At 42.4% G+C, this 16,053-nt stretch overlaps 1 protein-coding gene across 2 annotated transcripts in view; it reads left to right on the forward strand.

Moving 5' to 3' along the window:
- The window catches only part of acsl5 (acyl-CoA synthetase long chain family member 5), a 117,779-nt gene that overhangs the window by 58,263 nt on the left and 43,463 nt on the right, over positions 1–16,053 (forward strand). For both annotated transcript variants that reach the window (XM_063071939.1, XM_063071938.1), the window contains 4 exons: positions 8,296–8,444; positions 12,368–12,482; positions 12,575–12,639; positions 14,824–14,925. In XM_063071939.1, coding sequence (XP_062928009.1) covers positions 8,322–8,444; positions 12,368–12,482; positions 12,575–12,639; positions 14,824–14,925 — 405 coding nt within the window. In that variant the 5' untranslated portion in view covers positions 8,296–8,321. The remainder of the gene's footprint in view (positions 1–8,295; positions 8,445–12,367; positions 12,483–12,574; positions 12,640–14,823; positions 14,926–16,053) is intronic.

The raw sequence follows: 16,053 nt of genomic DNA on the forward strand, positions 1-16,053 counted from the left end.
TCCAGATGCTAGGACAGTCCAGTACCAGAGGGCATCGTTTAAGAACAAGGGGTAGGTCATTTAGGACAGAGTTGAGGAGGAATTTCTTCTCCCAGAGAGTTGTGGAGGTGTGGAACGTGCTGCCTCAGAAGGCAGTGGAGGGCAATTCTCTGGATACTTTCAAGAAGGAGCTAGTTAGGTATCTTATGGATAGGGGAATCAAGGGTTATGGGGACAAGGCAGGAACCGGGTATTGATAGTAGATGATCAGCCATGATCTCAGAATGGCGGTGCAGGCTCGAAGGGCCGAATGGTCTTCTTCTGCACCTATTGTCTGTTGTCTATACATTTCTGGCTGCTGTACTTTTTCCCTGATGGTAACAATGAGAAGTGAGCATGTCCTGGGTGATGATAGATGCTGCCTTTTTGAAGCATCACTCCTTTGAAGATGTCCTCTAATCAGGGGAGGCTGGTGCCCATGATGGATCTGGCTGAGTTTGCAACCCTCTGCGGCTTTTTCTGACCCTGTGCAGTGGCCATTCCATACCAGATGGTGATGCAACAATTTGAAACGCTCTGGGAAATTTGCAAGAGCCTTTGGTGATAGAGCAAATCTCCATCAAACAAACTCCAACTTCACTCACTGACACAAAAATGAAAATTTACAAAACCTAATTGACCTATCAACCCGCAAAGCCTTTAGCCTGATAAGTCCAGAGGAACACTCTCAAAATGCTGGAGGAACTCAGCAGGTCAGGCAGCATCTGTGGAAATGAATAGACAGTTGATGATATGGGCTGAGATCCTTCTTCAGGACTGGAAAGGAAAGGGGAAGATGTCAGAATGAAAAGGTAGGTGAGGGGAAGCAGGGTAGCTCAGTGATAGATGAAGCCAGGTGGTTTGGAAAGGTAGAGGACTGGAGAAGAAGGAATCTGATAGAGGAGAGCGGAACGATAGGATAAAGGAAAAGTGGGGGAGTGATAGGCAGGTGAGAAAAGGTAAGAGGCCAGAGAGGGGAATAGATGAGAAGAGAGGGAGGGAATTTTTTTTAACTGCAAGGAGAAATTGATTTTCTTGCTGGTAGGTTAATCAGAGCACTTGGAGGAAACCCACACAGTCACAGGAAGGACATGGAGACTCTCCACAGACTGCGGCAGAGATTACAGTTGAACCCAGGTTGCCGAAGTGGAGAAGCAGTGGCTCTACCAGGGGGACCCCATCACCCAGAACATGCCCTCTTCTCTTTGCTACCAGAGAGGTGACACCAGATCAATAACTAACTCTTAAAGCTGCATCAAAAAAGGATCTGATTACAACAGATTGAAGGTTTGAATCTGATGGTATTCAACATTCTTTTTCATTAAACCAGCTATCAAGACTAGATGATCTCTAATACTATTTGCCATATCTTGATTACTGGAATCAGGTTCAGTATCACCAGCATATGTTGTGAAATTTGTTGCTATGCCACAGCAGTACATTCTAATACATAATTTAACTTTCGTATACTTTCATTCAGTTTTAGTAAGTGTTGCAAAAAAAAGCAGCAAGGTAGAGTGCATATGGGTTCAGTGTCCATTCAGAAATCTGACGGCAGAGGGGAAAAAGCCGTTCCTGAATCATTGAGTGTGTGACTTCAGGCTCCTGTACCTCCTTCCTGACAGTAGCAATGAAGAGCATGTCCTGGGTGATGGGGGTCCTTAATGATGAATGCCACCTTTGCGGCATCTCTCTTTGAGGATGTCCTGGATACGACAGAGGCTAGTGTCCACAATGGAGCTGACTAAATTTACAAATCTCTGCAGCTTGTTTGGATCCTGTGCAGTAGCTCCCCACCCCCACTTGGGATATATTCCTCCGGATGTATTAACATAAATGACTTTTTAAAAAGTCATCAGGAGTGGTTTAGTTAGTCTTTAGTCATTCTGATGCCTATCGGGTTCCGATCTTGTGCCATAGCCACCCACCCCTGACTGTGATGCAGCCAGTTAGAATGCTCCCCAAAGTACATCTGTCACAAAATGAGTATTCAGAAAAATTGCAAAAGGATAGTTTGTTGTGAGGAGATGCATCATATTACACATGAAAATCTTGTAGCAAACCAGGATTAATGTGTTCATTAGCTGCTATTTTGCATTTCTGATGTAATCAATCTGTGGAAATTTAAGAATGTTATTTCACAAACCCCACCTTATTAAACAAACTTGTCTTGAAGCTGCAATGTATTGTTAACTTGCATACAAAGCAGATTGCTTCATGATTTGTCAATACAATAGTTAAATTGCATCCTGCAGATAAATAACAATCATATAGGTTTAATCATAAGCATCATTCCGTGATAAATAACTATTGTGCAAGTGTGCTTGAGCAAGAATTTACTGCATCTCATACCGTCCCATATCCTAATATCAATTCATTGAACCATAAACTAGGGTATAGGCTACATTTGTGATGCTGTATTTTCTGAAAACTACCAATGCCACAGCTGACTAGGTAACTTGGAGTGCGAGACACAGGAACGGAATCACAAACAAAAGAAAATCTGCAGATGCTGGAAATCTGGGCAACACACACAAAATGCTGGAGGAACTCAGCAGGCCAGGCAGCATCTGTGGAAAAGAGTACAGTTGACGTTCGGGTCTTGGCCTGAAACATCGACTATATTTTTTTTCCCCACAGATTCTGCCTGGCCTGCCAAGTTCCTCCAGCATTTTGTGTGTGTTGCTTGGGTTTCCAGCATCTGCAGGCTTTCTCTGGTTTGTGTGGAAGGGTCTCGGCCTGAAATGTCGACTGTACTTTTTTCCATAGATGCTGCCTGGCCTGCTGAGTTCCTCCAGCATTCTGTGTGTGTGTGTGTGTGTGTGTGTGTGTTGCTAGGAGCAAAATTAAGCCATTTGGCCCATCGAGTCTGTTCCACCATTCTATCATGGCTGATCCTTTTTCCCTCCTCAGCCTTAATCCCCATAACCTTTGATCCCATGGCCAATCAAGAACCTAGTAATCTCCATCTTAAATACATCCAGCGACCTGGCCTCCACAGTTGCCTGTGTAACACATTCCACAAGTTCTTCATCCTCTGGCTAAAGAAATTTCTCTGCATCTGTTTTAAATGGATGTCCCTCTAGCTTGAGGCTGTGCCCTCTTGTCCTAGACTCCCCCACCATGGGAAACATCCTTTCCACATCGACTGTCTAGACCTTTCAACATTTGAAAGGTTTCAATGAGGTACACCTTCACCCCCAAATCCTTCTAAATTCCAGAGAGTACAGGCCAGGCCCAGAGCCATCAGACATTCTTCATATGGTAACCCTTTCATTCCCAGAATCATCCTTGTCAACCTCCTCTGAACTTTCTCCAATGCCAGCACATCCTTTATTCGATGAGGAGCCCAAACCTGCGCAATACTCAAGGTGAGGCCACACCAGTGCCTTAAATCCTCAGTATCACATCCTTGCTCTTTTCGGCTAGACTTCTTGAAATGAATGCCAACATTGCATGTGCCTTCCTCACCACTGACTCAACCTGCAAGTTAACCTTTAGGGAGTTCTGTACAAGGAGTCCCAAGCCCCTTTGCATCTCAGATTTTTGTATTTTCTCTTCATTTAGAAAATAGTCTGCACATTTATTTTCATCTACCGAAGTACATGACCATGCATTTTCCAACATTGTATTTCATTTGCCACATTCTTGCCCATTCTACTAATCTGTCCAAGTGCTTCTGCTACCGTCCCATTTCCTCACTATATCTGCCACTCTACAAATCTTCATATCATCTGCAAACTTGGCAACAACGCCATCTATTTCATCATCTAAATCATTGATATACAGTACAGCATGAAAAGCAGACCCAACACTGACCCCTGCGGAACACCACTGGTCACTGGCAGCCAACCAGAAAAGGATCCTTTTATTTCCACTCGCTGCCTCCTACCAATCAGCTAATGCTCTAACCAAACTAGTAACTTTCTCGTAATACCATGGGCTCTTAACTTAGTAAGCATCCTCATGTGCGGCATCTTGTCAAAGGCCTTCTGAGAGTCCAGATATACAACATCCACTACATCTCCTTTATCTATCCTACTTGTAATCTCCTCAAAGAATTCCAGAAGGCTCATTAGGCAAGATTTTCCCTGAAGGAAAGCATGCTAACTTTGTCCAATCTTGTCCTATGTCACCAAGCACTCTGTAACCTCATCCTTAACGATTGACATCAACATCTTCCCAACCACTGGGGCCAGGCTAATCATTCTATAATTTCCTTTCGTAAAGAATGGGGTGACATTCTCAATTCTCCAGTCCTACAAAACCATGCCAGAGTCCAATGATTCTTGAAAGAACATTACTAATACCTCCACAATATCTACTGCTACTTTTTTCAGAACTCTAAGGAGCAGTTCAGCTGGTCCAGGTGATTTATGTACCCTTAGGTCTTTCAGCTTTTGGAACACCTTCTCCCTTGTAATAATATCTGTACTTACTTCTCTTCCCACACCTTTCAACATCTGGCACACTGCTAGTGTCTTCCACAGTGAAGACTGATGCAAAATACTCACTTAGTTCATCTGCCATCTCCTTGTCCCAAATTATTATTTCTCCAGCCTCATTTTCTAAAGGTTCTATATCAACTCTCATCTCCCATTTTTTTAAACATACTTGAAAAAGCTATTTCTATCCTCTTTGATATTTTTTGCTAGCTTGCTTTCGTATTTCATCTTTTTCCTCCAAATGACTCTTTTAGTTGCTTTCTGTACATTTTTCAAAGCTTCCCAATCCCCTGTCTTTCCACTAATTTTTGCTTTGTTGTATGCCCTCTTTTGCTTTTCATTAGCTTTGACTTCCTTTGTCAGCCACAGTTCTATTTTGCCACAGGTACTTCTTTGTTTTCAGAATACCTCTATCCTGCACCTTCCTAATCTTTTCCCAGAAACTCACGCCATTGCTGCTCTGCTGACATCCCTGCCAGTTGCTCCTTCCAGTTTACTTTGGATATCCCCTCTCTCAGGCCACTGTAATTTCCTTCACTCCACTGAAATACTGCTGTGTCAGACTTTACTTTCTCCCTTTCAACTTCCATCACACTAAATACTGGTGAGCCCAGTTGCAAAGGTAAGTCACATAAAATTAGAGGAAAAAAAATCAAATGAGGTTTTTTGGATTGTCCAACTAGATTCCTTAGCAGGTAAGGTACAGTCAAAGTCCAAAAAACATTAAACTGGAGCTTCCTACAATGGTAAGACTTCACTTACAAGATGACTCCAAGACTGAGTAAAGAAATAAGGGACAATGAACAAAAATAGGGTTCAAACAAGGCACAGCCGATAACAATGAGCTAATATTTTGTCTAATATGCAGGTGAGCAGGAGGGGTTGGTCTTGTCATCTCTGACTCCCTCTGGTGGACAGTTTGATGTGTGACACAAAGGAAGTTAAATAATACTTTGAAATACATAATCATGGTGCTTTAAGGTATCGGGAAATAACATAAAATCACAAGATCAAATTTAAGATTATTCATTATACACATGAATCACATTAATATTACACAGAGCTCATTTTTCATAGTCATAGTCATACTTTATTGATCCCAGGGGGAAATTGGTTAATTTAGAATGTCAAAGCAGGCTATCCATCCCTCAGTGCCTGTGCCAGTGTTTAGCTCAGAATGCTGTGCCCATGTTTTTAGTGTGAGCTTAATTTTATAGAGCAACAACCATAATCATACTGCAGGATGGGTGCATCCAGTCTGTACCAATGCCCTCGAATGACTCCACTCCCAGGTCCTTCCTCGTGGGGCTCACCCAAGATTGGACACCTGACTAGAGCAGGGACTGCAGACCCAGACCCATGGTAGTCATGGCTGTGATAGTGAGAGGCTAACTTGTCCTGTCTGATCCCCTCGGCCCAAGTTCAGCATCGCACTGAGAAAACATGGTTCAGTCAGTATAAAATGAGTGCAGTGCTGCAGAGTTCTGATGTCACACTCTGTCATAGGGTACAATGCAGGTGGGTACAGGTCTGGCCAGGGGCAGAGCACAAAGAAGAGTCAGTGGATGATGCAAATTATAGCAGCAAGGGGCAGTGGCTTGGCCAGTGAGGCAGTGGCGTCAATGAAGGAAGGAGCAAGGAGGCAATGGATCAGTGAGGAGGCATTGCGAATCAATGAGAACTGTAATTTAGACAGTTTATAATATTAAACACAAGTATTTTTGATAAGTGGATATTTTAATAATGGAATTAATTAATTATAAAGACACCATTATTAAAAATTATAAGCAATTTACAGTTTACAGTTATAATTTTCTCATGAAGGTAATGAACTTCTGGATTTGTTTGTCCTCTGTTCAGTCTAAGATGCTTTGCCTTCTTGATTGAAAAAGTGGTTACTTTATTCCAACTGATACGGAGCAGAGTCACCCTACAACCCACAAGTTAAGCTTGGCCTAATCGCGGGATAATTTACAATGATCAATTAACTGACTAACTTCGGACTGTGGAAGGAAACCAGAGTACCTGGAGAAAACCCACACATTCCACGGGGAGAACTACAGACCCCTTACAGAAGATGTTGGAATTGAACTGCAAACTCTGACGCCCTGAGTTGTAATAGCGTTACACAAACCGCTACACTACCATGGCGTCAGTGAGAATCATTTATGCCACAAGTAAAGATGAGCGAGGTCATTACCCTTCTTAATGGAATCACTGAAGATCATACTAATGTTTTATTTTGCCTTCTGCAGCCTCACAGTAGTTTAACCCCATCTCTCTTCCTTAGAGTGCAATCAATATGCTTATCATTCTGGTTGATAAACAACCTTCTGAGGCCATCCTAATACTTGTTTCAGCTAGTACTTCCTTCAGAGATACTATGGTCATTGAGGGGGATGCTCTTCTCCACAAACTAGGCCATTAAACAAAGAAGCATGCAGGTGAGAGGGGTGAGGGAAATAACAATGAGGGCAGGGGAAAATGGAAAACCGATGAGGAAAGTTTGAATTGGCTAGGACATTGTTCCTTGGAATGTCGAAGACTGAGGGGAGATTTGATAGAGGTATACAAAATTATGAGGGGTATTGATAGGGTAAATGCAAGCAGGCTTTTTCCTTTGAGGTGAGTGGGACTACAACTAGAGGGCATGGGTTAAGGGTGAAAGGCAAAAATTTCACGGGGAACATGAGGGGAAACTTCCTTACTCAGAGGGTCACAAGAGTGTGGAACGAGCTGCCAGTGCAAGTGGTGCATGTGAGCCCTATTTCAAGATTTAAGAGAAGTTTCAATAGGTACATGGATGATAGGGGTATTGCGGCGGGGCGGGGGAAGAGGGTGATGGTGCAGGTCGATGGGACTAGGCAGTTTAAATGGTTTGGCACAGACTAGATGGGCCAAAGGGCCTGTTTCTGCGCTGTACTTGCCTATGACTCTATTGCAGTTAACTGCTATAGGAAGTTAATGAAGATAACAAAGAGAAATATTCTAGCAGAAACCTAGGGTGACCTCATTGAAACCTTTCGAATGTTGAAAGACCTTAATAAAGAGGATGTGGAGAGGTTGGTTCCTGTGGTGGGAATGTCTAAGACCAAAGGACACAGCCTCAGAATAGAGGGACATCCATTTAGAATGGAGATGAAGAAAAATTTCTTTGGCCAGAAGCTGGCAAATTTGTGGAATTTGTTGCCACAGGCAGCTTGGAGCCAAAGTCTTTATGTATACTTAAGGCAGAGGTTGATTGATTCTTGATTATTCAGGTCATGAAGCGATATGGGGAGCAGGCAGGAGATTGGGACTGAGACAGAAAATAGTTCAGCCATGATGAAATTGGGGAGCAGTCTCAATAGGCCAAATGGCCTAATTTTGTTCCCATCTCTCATGGTCTTATGGTCTAAACCCTTATGAAATGAGATAGTCGAAGGCAGGTATGCCATTATCTTAGTTAAAGTTCAGAGGAACTTTGGATATTAATGTGTTGTCATGACATCTGGTTGTCAGTTGTTAGAATGCAGAATATACCAACAATTGTCAATTGCCGAGCTTGAAGTTGGGGTATTCAAATATACTAGAAGGTGTTTCTGTTGTTTGATGGCTCTTTGAAATTTGTGATGCAGTTTTCAGATCTCTTAATCAAAATCCTTCAACATTTACAAATCATTTCACCTGCTTCACACAACAATATGAAGTTTTCAATTCTCAGTCTCTGGGTGTAAGCAAAATTAGATACCACATAAATCTATTTGTTATAAGAGCAATTAAGACAGGTAGATAAGTTGAGATAGTGAGTATTGCAAACTGATTGATAATTATTTTTATATTAATATTACAGCCACATCTTTGCTGCAGAATTTAACAATGAGTATCTTGATCCCAGTGTTAATTCTGATCTTGATTGGTGCGATCTATTACTGGTTGAGGCCCAAAGCAAAACCTATCAAGTTGTTGAATGATCTTTCTAGGCAATCTGTACAAGTCAAGGTGAGTTGAACTAAATTTTCTTGACAGAGATGACATGAGTAGATAAAATGTATTTAAGGAAATGTTTTTATTCATAACTTTTAATTTAATCTGTGTGAAATTTGTGTTAGATTTATGAACAAGATTTTCCTTTAATAGAAGAGAACCAATAATCAATCACAATTACTTCTCTTAAACCACTTTTGACTATTTCCGTAATGTTTTCTTTCTGAGTGTGTTAAATGCTCCTGACCAAAAATTATCAACCATGCAGAGTAGCTTGTAAAAGCACTCATCCCCAGCCCTTTGTTCACATAAATGAGTATTACAAACAGTAATTTTGATCAATTTAACTGAGAATTTTTATTTGTGAATCACGTTCTTTTTTTTATAGTAGAGTCCAAAACACAGGGAAGCATGAAAACTAAAAAATCAAAACCGAGATGTCAGCAGTTCAAAAGTATTCATCCCTTTTTGCTCATACTTAGTTGAACCACCTCTCAGGGCTATTACAGACAGTATTCTTTTGGATGAGCCTCCATTAGCTTTGCACAACATGATGGAGTGAGATTTGCATATTCCTCCTTGCTAAATTTCTCCAGCTGTGCCAGGTTAATTGGGGAACGGTGGGGACAGCAATCTTTAGTTCTCGCCAGAGAAGTTCGACCGGGTTAAGTTCAGGACTCTGACTGGGCCTCTCAAGGACATCAATGTTCTTCAATTGAAGCCACTCCATGGTTGCTCTGACTGTGTGCTTTGGCTCATTGTCCTGCTGAAAGGTGAACTTCCTCCCCGGTTTAAGCTTTCCGGCAGAAGAGAGCAGGTTTTATCCAGGATTTCTCTGTATTTAGCAAACATTCATCTTTCCATCAATCCTGACTAGATTTCCAGTCCCTGCTGTTGTAAAGCATTCCCATAACATGAAGCTAACTTCACCGTACTTTACTGTAGGGTGGTGGTGCCTGGCTGATGTGGAGTATTTGATTTACACTACATATACCGCTTAATATTGAGGCCAAACTGTTCCACTTTAGTCTCTACCGACCACAAGACCTTCTTCCACATCTTTATGGTATCTTCTAAGTGACACTATGCAAAGTCTTCACAGGCAAGGATATGTTTTTTTTTAGCTAAGGCTTCTTTCTTGTCACTCTTCAATAAATACGTTTTTTTGTGCAAGGCCTTAGAGACTGGGGAGCCATGAATGTCATCCCCAGTTGCAGCCGCTGGCACCTACAGTTTACTCACAGTGATTGTTGGTGTCACAGTAGCCTCTCCTACAAATGCCATTCTTCCTTAGTGACTAAGTGTAGAATGGTGGCCTGACCTAGGCAGTGTGGTTGTGGCTTCATCTCTGCACTGAGCTCTGAGGTATGTTCAGTGTTTTTGAGATAGTCTTGTACCCTTCCCCATACTTTGGCTTCTCTATTATTATTTCCCTAATTTGGCTCGGAGCCTCTTTTGTCTTCATTTTGGTTTGGTCTGTTGAAATTCTACGACACTGTTGGACCTTACAGAGAGACGGGGTAGATATTCTTATGAATTCATTGAAGGCAGGTGATCCTCCAATTTTCTACATCAACAAATTGGGTGAGTTGATAAGGTAATACTGAATATTGCACCTGAGGAAAGTTAGCAGAATAATTACAAAGGGGATTGATACTTTTCAGCCCCGTAATTTTGGTTTTTAATTTTAAGTAAGTTGTTGACATGTTTGGGAATTTTTCTTTTGATTTGAAATGATGCACAAAGTTTTGTAGATTAGCTCAAAAATCCCACTTTAATGTATCTTAAATTTAGAAAATTAGACAATAAAATGTGAAAATAGTTGTGGGGGGCTAAATACTTTCCACGCACTGTATAAATATTTCTTGTGGAGATCAGTTCTTGCGTCTCTTACCCAACCCGTGTCAGCTGCGTCATTATGCACTGTGAACTCAGTCTTCCTTAATATGATTCATTATGTGTTTGATGATGAATTTGTGTTTTATGGAGTTCGATAAAATTTTGGCCTTTCTAAATATTTTACTATGGTGACTTTGTTTATTCAGTGGGTGTGTGTCAGAGTAAGGATTAGGATAGGGGAGGGGCAAGAGGAGTAAAGGGAGAAAGGAGGGTTGCAAAAGCGGAGGAGTGGGGTGAGATCGTGTCTCATGACCCTCGGTGTAGATTCACTCTAGTCAAGTTAAGATTGTGAATCAAGTCCTTCGTCTCCACTAGACAGAAGAGTTTAAATTTCTTTGGGCTGCTTCAGCTTACTAATGAAGTTTTTCTGAATTCTTAGGCATGCTTAAAAATTATAACTCGCAAGGGAAAAAGTAATTAATCTTTCTGTTGCCCATAAAGCTTTCAAGATCTGGATAGTAAAAATGCACAGAGGTAGTGCAGTGGGAGGAGTGTGTTGCATTTCTATCAGAATCAGGTTTAATATCACTGGCATGCGTCGCAAAATTTGTTGTCTTTGAGGCAGCAATACAAAGCAATACATATTATGTCATAAGGTGGTGGATGGGGACGGGCCCAAGTGCAAGACACAGACACTGAAGTACTAGGGACAGGACAAGGATACAGGGTGAGGGCTAGGACATAGACACGATAACTGGGGACCCGGAACGGGACTGGACAAGAGAGCTAGGAGCCTGGGCTTGGACTCCGAGCCAGAGACTGGACAAGGACCCAGAACCTGGGTCTTGCCTCTAGCTTGGACCCCAGAACTAGACAAGGACGAGGCCTGGCTGGCAGGCAGAGACCAGGGGTTTGAGGCGAGGCTGGAGACCAGGGGTTTGAGGCGAGGCTCAGCTAGAGGCTTGGAGGCTTGAAGCTCCTCCTGGGCAGGGCGCAGATCACCTGGGCAGGGTGCGGATCTCCACCCGACAGAGGTAAGGGACAGAACCCACCACAGGGCAAAGGCAATCTGGCCTGACTTACCCGATGGAGGGCAAGCGACAGGAAGGGACAGGACCCACTGCAGGGTAACGGCAATCTGGCCTGGCTTACCCGATGGAGGCAAGGAACAGGAAGGGAGCTAGGTATGGGGTGGCTCCAAGACAAGACTTCAGGTGAGACAAGGCGAGAGTTACCGGCAAGACAAGGCAAGGCTTCAGGTAATGCAAGGCGAGGCAAGGCTTCAGGCCAGGAAACAGAAGGCAGGGGAAGGGATACAAGGAGTAAGAACAAGAATGATCCAGCAGCCACGCGCTGGTCTCTGGAGGTAATTATGCAGCCAGCCCCAACGAGCATCGGCTGCCTCAATTAGTGCACAACAAGAACAGAAACAGGGTAGACAGGAAAACCTGGAGCAAGGGTCGATGGACCGGACCATGAACCGGAATGCGGACTACACGGACCGGACCATGATATATTAATAGAAAAAACATGAATCACAGTAAGTATATATATATTTTAAATAGTTAAATTAAATAAGTAGATCATAATAGTAGTAAGGTAGTGTTCATGGGTTCAATGTTCATTCAGAAATTGAATGGCAGAGGGGAAGAAGCTGTTCCTGAATCGTTGAGTGTGTGCCTTCAGGTCCTGTACCTCCTTCCTGATGGTAGCAATGAGAACAGGTGGTGGAGGTCTTGAGGCGTCACTCCTTGAATATATCCTGGAAACTACGAAGCCTAGTAACCACGATGGAGCTGACTAAGTTTGCATCTCTCAGCAGCTTATTTCAATCCTGTGCAGAGGTGCCCCCCACCCCCATACCAGACGGTGATGCAGCCAGTCAGAATGCTCTCCATGGTACATCTATGGAAGTTTGTGACTGTCCTTGCTGACATACCAAATCTCCTCAAACTCCTATTGAAATATAGCTACTGTCATGCCTTCTTTGTAGCTGCATTGAACATGTATCCATTTTGCTAATATACATTTCATCAGTCTGAATTTCAGTATCTTCAATTTCATAAAAGAAAGTTCATTTTACTACTTTTCATTTACAGAATAGCAAAGATGCCAGGAGAAATGCAATGTTGAAAAGCGATGAAGTGACATCTTACTATTACGATGATGTCAGAACACTCTATGATGCTTTCCAAAGAGGCATACATGTATCAGGTATTAATACACAAGCAAAATTCTAAATGGGATCTACTGTTTTTTTTAACCTTTTCACTATTCAACAATACTAAGTATTTTTCTCCTGTCAGGTGATGGACCTTGTCTGGGTTACCGCAAACGTAACCAGCCTTATCAGTGGCTTTCTTACAAGCAGGTACATGTTGAATTCATAATAAAATCCTGGAAATAGTATGGAGGCCCAAGCCTGTGGAATGGGAAGACACAATTTGCAATATCTTAGGATTGCATCTTGATTCAGGGACGAGGAAAGTAATGATTAGTGTATTTTTTGTATCTGGTGGGAGAAGCAATTATGAGCTGTCATCGCTCAACTCCACACCCCACCACATTTAAATACACCTTAGCTCTCCAAAGATTTGATTCACCCTGTGAATTGTAAACATATGCAATTGAACTTTGGACCACAGTTTCCTTTTGCATAAGGTGCAATTGACTGTTAGTCAAGAGTTTATATAAAAATTAGCAATGATAAGGATCTGTTTTTTGGAAAATCATGAAACTACAGGAAGGCACAATATAACTCTCTTTGTAAGTTCCAACATGTTCACATCCAAAACTAGGAAAAGTTGTTTATTGGACAATGAACAGGTGTAAAACAGATCCAGGTAATGATTCAACCCAAAACTACTGCTTCAAGACTCTTGGATAATTTTGATATTTTGTATTTATTTTTACAATCGACACTTTTTATGAAAAGTGAAACTGAATGGCACTATTATAATGTGTCCAAAGTGCGACTGCAATTGAAAGACCTGAATATCCAACTCCTAAAAATCAATAACAGCAGGGTTTTTTTGTGGGCAGAACCTGTCACTATGCCAACACTCCAGTGATGCTAACTGCATTACTGTATTTCCAAGTCAGGTGCAAGTAATGCCCTCCTGCAGAAAGCATTGTTGTAAAGAGCAACTTGCAATTCCATAGAGCTCCAATGCCTGCACTTTGGCTGGGGGTGGTGGGAAGGAGGTGTAGGGGCAAAATGACAGGAACGTTTCGTCAGCACCGAGGCCATTGAGACGCAAGCTGTCATCCCATCATCCAATCACACACACTTTCTCCAAAATCTCCTCAGCACTTACACTTGATAAATTCATCTATCCTCAATCCAATCCTTCTCACTTTGTTGAGCTTTTTGACCAGAATGGTTCATAATGGTATTCCTCCTCTGTTGCTTCTGGAGCTGTCACTTTATCCAAACACTTTTAGCTCTTTTCTATCATCCTATGTTCTTAATTATGGGTGGCAGGTTGGAGATACTTCTCTACCAAAGGAGGTGTAGGGCGCCCCTTCCCTCTGCTAGCCTACAGGTGACCCTTGGGCAAGGTGTAGCACCTGCTTACCCCGCTGATCAGGGTCACGTGAAGCCATGGGAGCAGGTGGTGGACGGTCATATGAGCAGCTGGTGCATCTCACAAGTCCTGATTATGCGACCACTGATGCCAAGCAGACAATTTCTGAAGAGTATTGATAATGGCTGAGGTCACCTGTCTAATAGGACACTGCCTGGAAGAAGGCAATGGCAAATCACTTCTGTAGAAAAATTTGCTAGGAGCAGTCATGGCCATGAAAAGAGCATGACTGCCCATGTCATACAACACGGCACATGACGATCAAACGATGCTTTTCCTCGTAGAAACATAGAAACATCAAAAACCTACAGCACAATACAGGTCCTTCGGCGCCCAAAGCTGTGCCGAACATGTCCCTACCTTAGAAATTACCTAGGGTTGCCCATAGCCCTCTATTCTTCTGAGCTCCATATACCTGTCCAGGAGTTTCTTGAAAGACCCTATCGTATCTGCAAAAGACCCTATCGTATCCACTTCTTTATTCGTATCTTCTCCTTCCTCATCTCTTACTGCTACTTAGCTTCTGCTTGGCAACCACGCATTCCCTGATGATACAAGCATCTCACATCCATTTAACTGAATCCAGAGGCTATACCAGATTAAACCTTTATTAAAATTGTATTGCAAGTGGCCCCAATTGGCAGTGTTCCCTGTTTATTTTTGAGCCTGGATCTTCCATTCTTGCTTTTTTCCTCCACCTAATGTAAATATTGGAAGCAGTTGACACCAATAGCAGTTGACAACAACAAATTATGGACAAATATGACATTCATTATTGAGCTTAATATTTTTGGATGGATAGAGGCTGAGGGAGTCAACTTTGAGCCATACAGGAATTAGGGGTATTGAGTTAAAAGTATGACATTATAGAGAGCAGGAGACTTAGCAATGTAGATTGGATGGAAGAGGTGAAGAATACACGTGTTCTGTGTAAATCTAGATTCTTATCTTTTCTCGTTTACCTGTAGGTGTCCGATCGAGCAGAATATCTTGGATCAGGCCTTTTACATCGTGGAAGTAAGCCATGCCCGGAACAGTACATCGGGGTGTTTGCTCAGAACAGGCCTGAGGTAAAGGATGTTAACCTATTGAACCATGGTATTTTTACTATGAATAGCTGTGCTTCACAAGCCCATCGCATTAGTCTTTCATTTTTGGCAACTTGTACCATTTCAGTTATTTCTCCTTCCTCATCTCTTCCACAGGCTCTTTAGATGTCTCACAAACATACAAGACCTGTGGTGACTTTACCTGTCTATAAAGAGCAGGAAAGGACCTTAATTTGAGCTTACTACAATATTTTCCTGTAACAGCTTGCCAAATTCGATCTAATAATGGCAAAGTCCCCTTTCTAGCTGTAACTGATTAATTGAAATGAATTGAAATGTCCTGTACCAACATGAACAGTTAGCAGATAAAGTATGTTTCATTTGTAAAAAGAAACCAAAACTCTCAAATCTATTGCTATAACTATTACTGTAGTTCATCACTTTGGTCCCCACCTGGCGCTCAGCTCTCACCTGTGGCTCCAAGTAGCTGTAACACGCGCAGCGGCCACACCCCCGGTAAACCGTCTCGGCAGACGGGCCAAACCAGGTGAGGGTAGCTGGCGGGTCTTCGATCCTTGGTGAGGTAGGGGATCTGTCTGTTTCAGCGTGTGAAGTCTGGCCCTGGCAGACTGAGCGGAGGAGACCGATTAATGGTCCAACGGTCAAGAAGGCAGGCCCAGCAGGCATTGTGGAGCGCTAAGAGCACGACAAGACACGTAGATGTCCTGGTCATCCACTGCAGTCGGAGAGGTCTCCAGCCGTAACGGTTGTCCATGCCACTGGATCAAGGTCTCTTCTGCCGAGAGAGTGGGATTGCCCCTGTGCAACAGCTGTTCCACTTAAAACTCCATCATGCACAGGTTTCATGTGTCTTCTTCAAATCTGAAGGACTACCAGTCAGTTCATCACTTAGACTATAAAGTCAGATAATTAATTAGGGCTCCATGGGCAGGCTTTTCAGAGTTAACCTACTTGATTTGGGTTGAACTCAGAGATCAAAGTACAAGCTTAAGAATATTAAAAAAGATAAGAGACATTTAAACCGTTAGTATTTATCCATGCTTCATATAACAAAGCTCTATTTTTAACGTATCTTGCCCTTTTTTGGAGAATATGGTTTTCTTCCTGTAGCAATCATTTTCATTCATA

This window comes from Mobula hypostoma, chromosome 19 (genome assembly GCF_963921235.1).
Source record: "Mobula hypostoma chromosome 19, sMobHyp1.1, whole genome shotgun sequence".
Lineage (NCBI taxonomy): Eukaryota > Metazoa > Chordata > Chondrichthyes > Myliobatiformes > Myliobatidae > Mobula > Mobula hypostoma.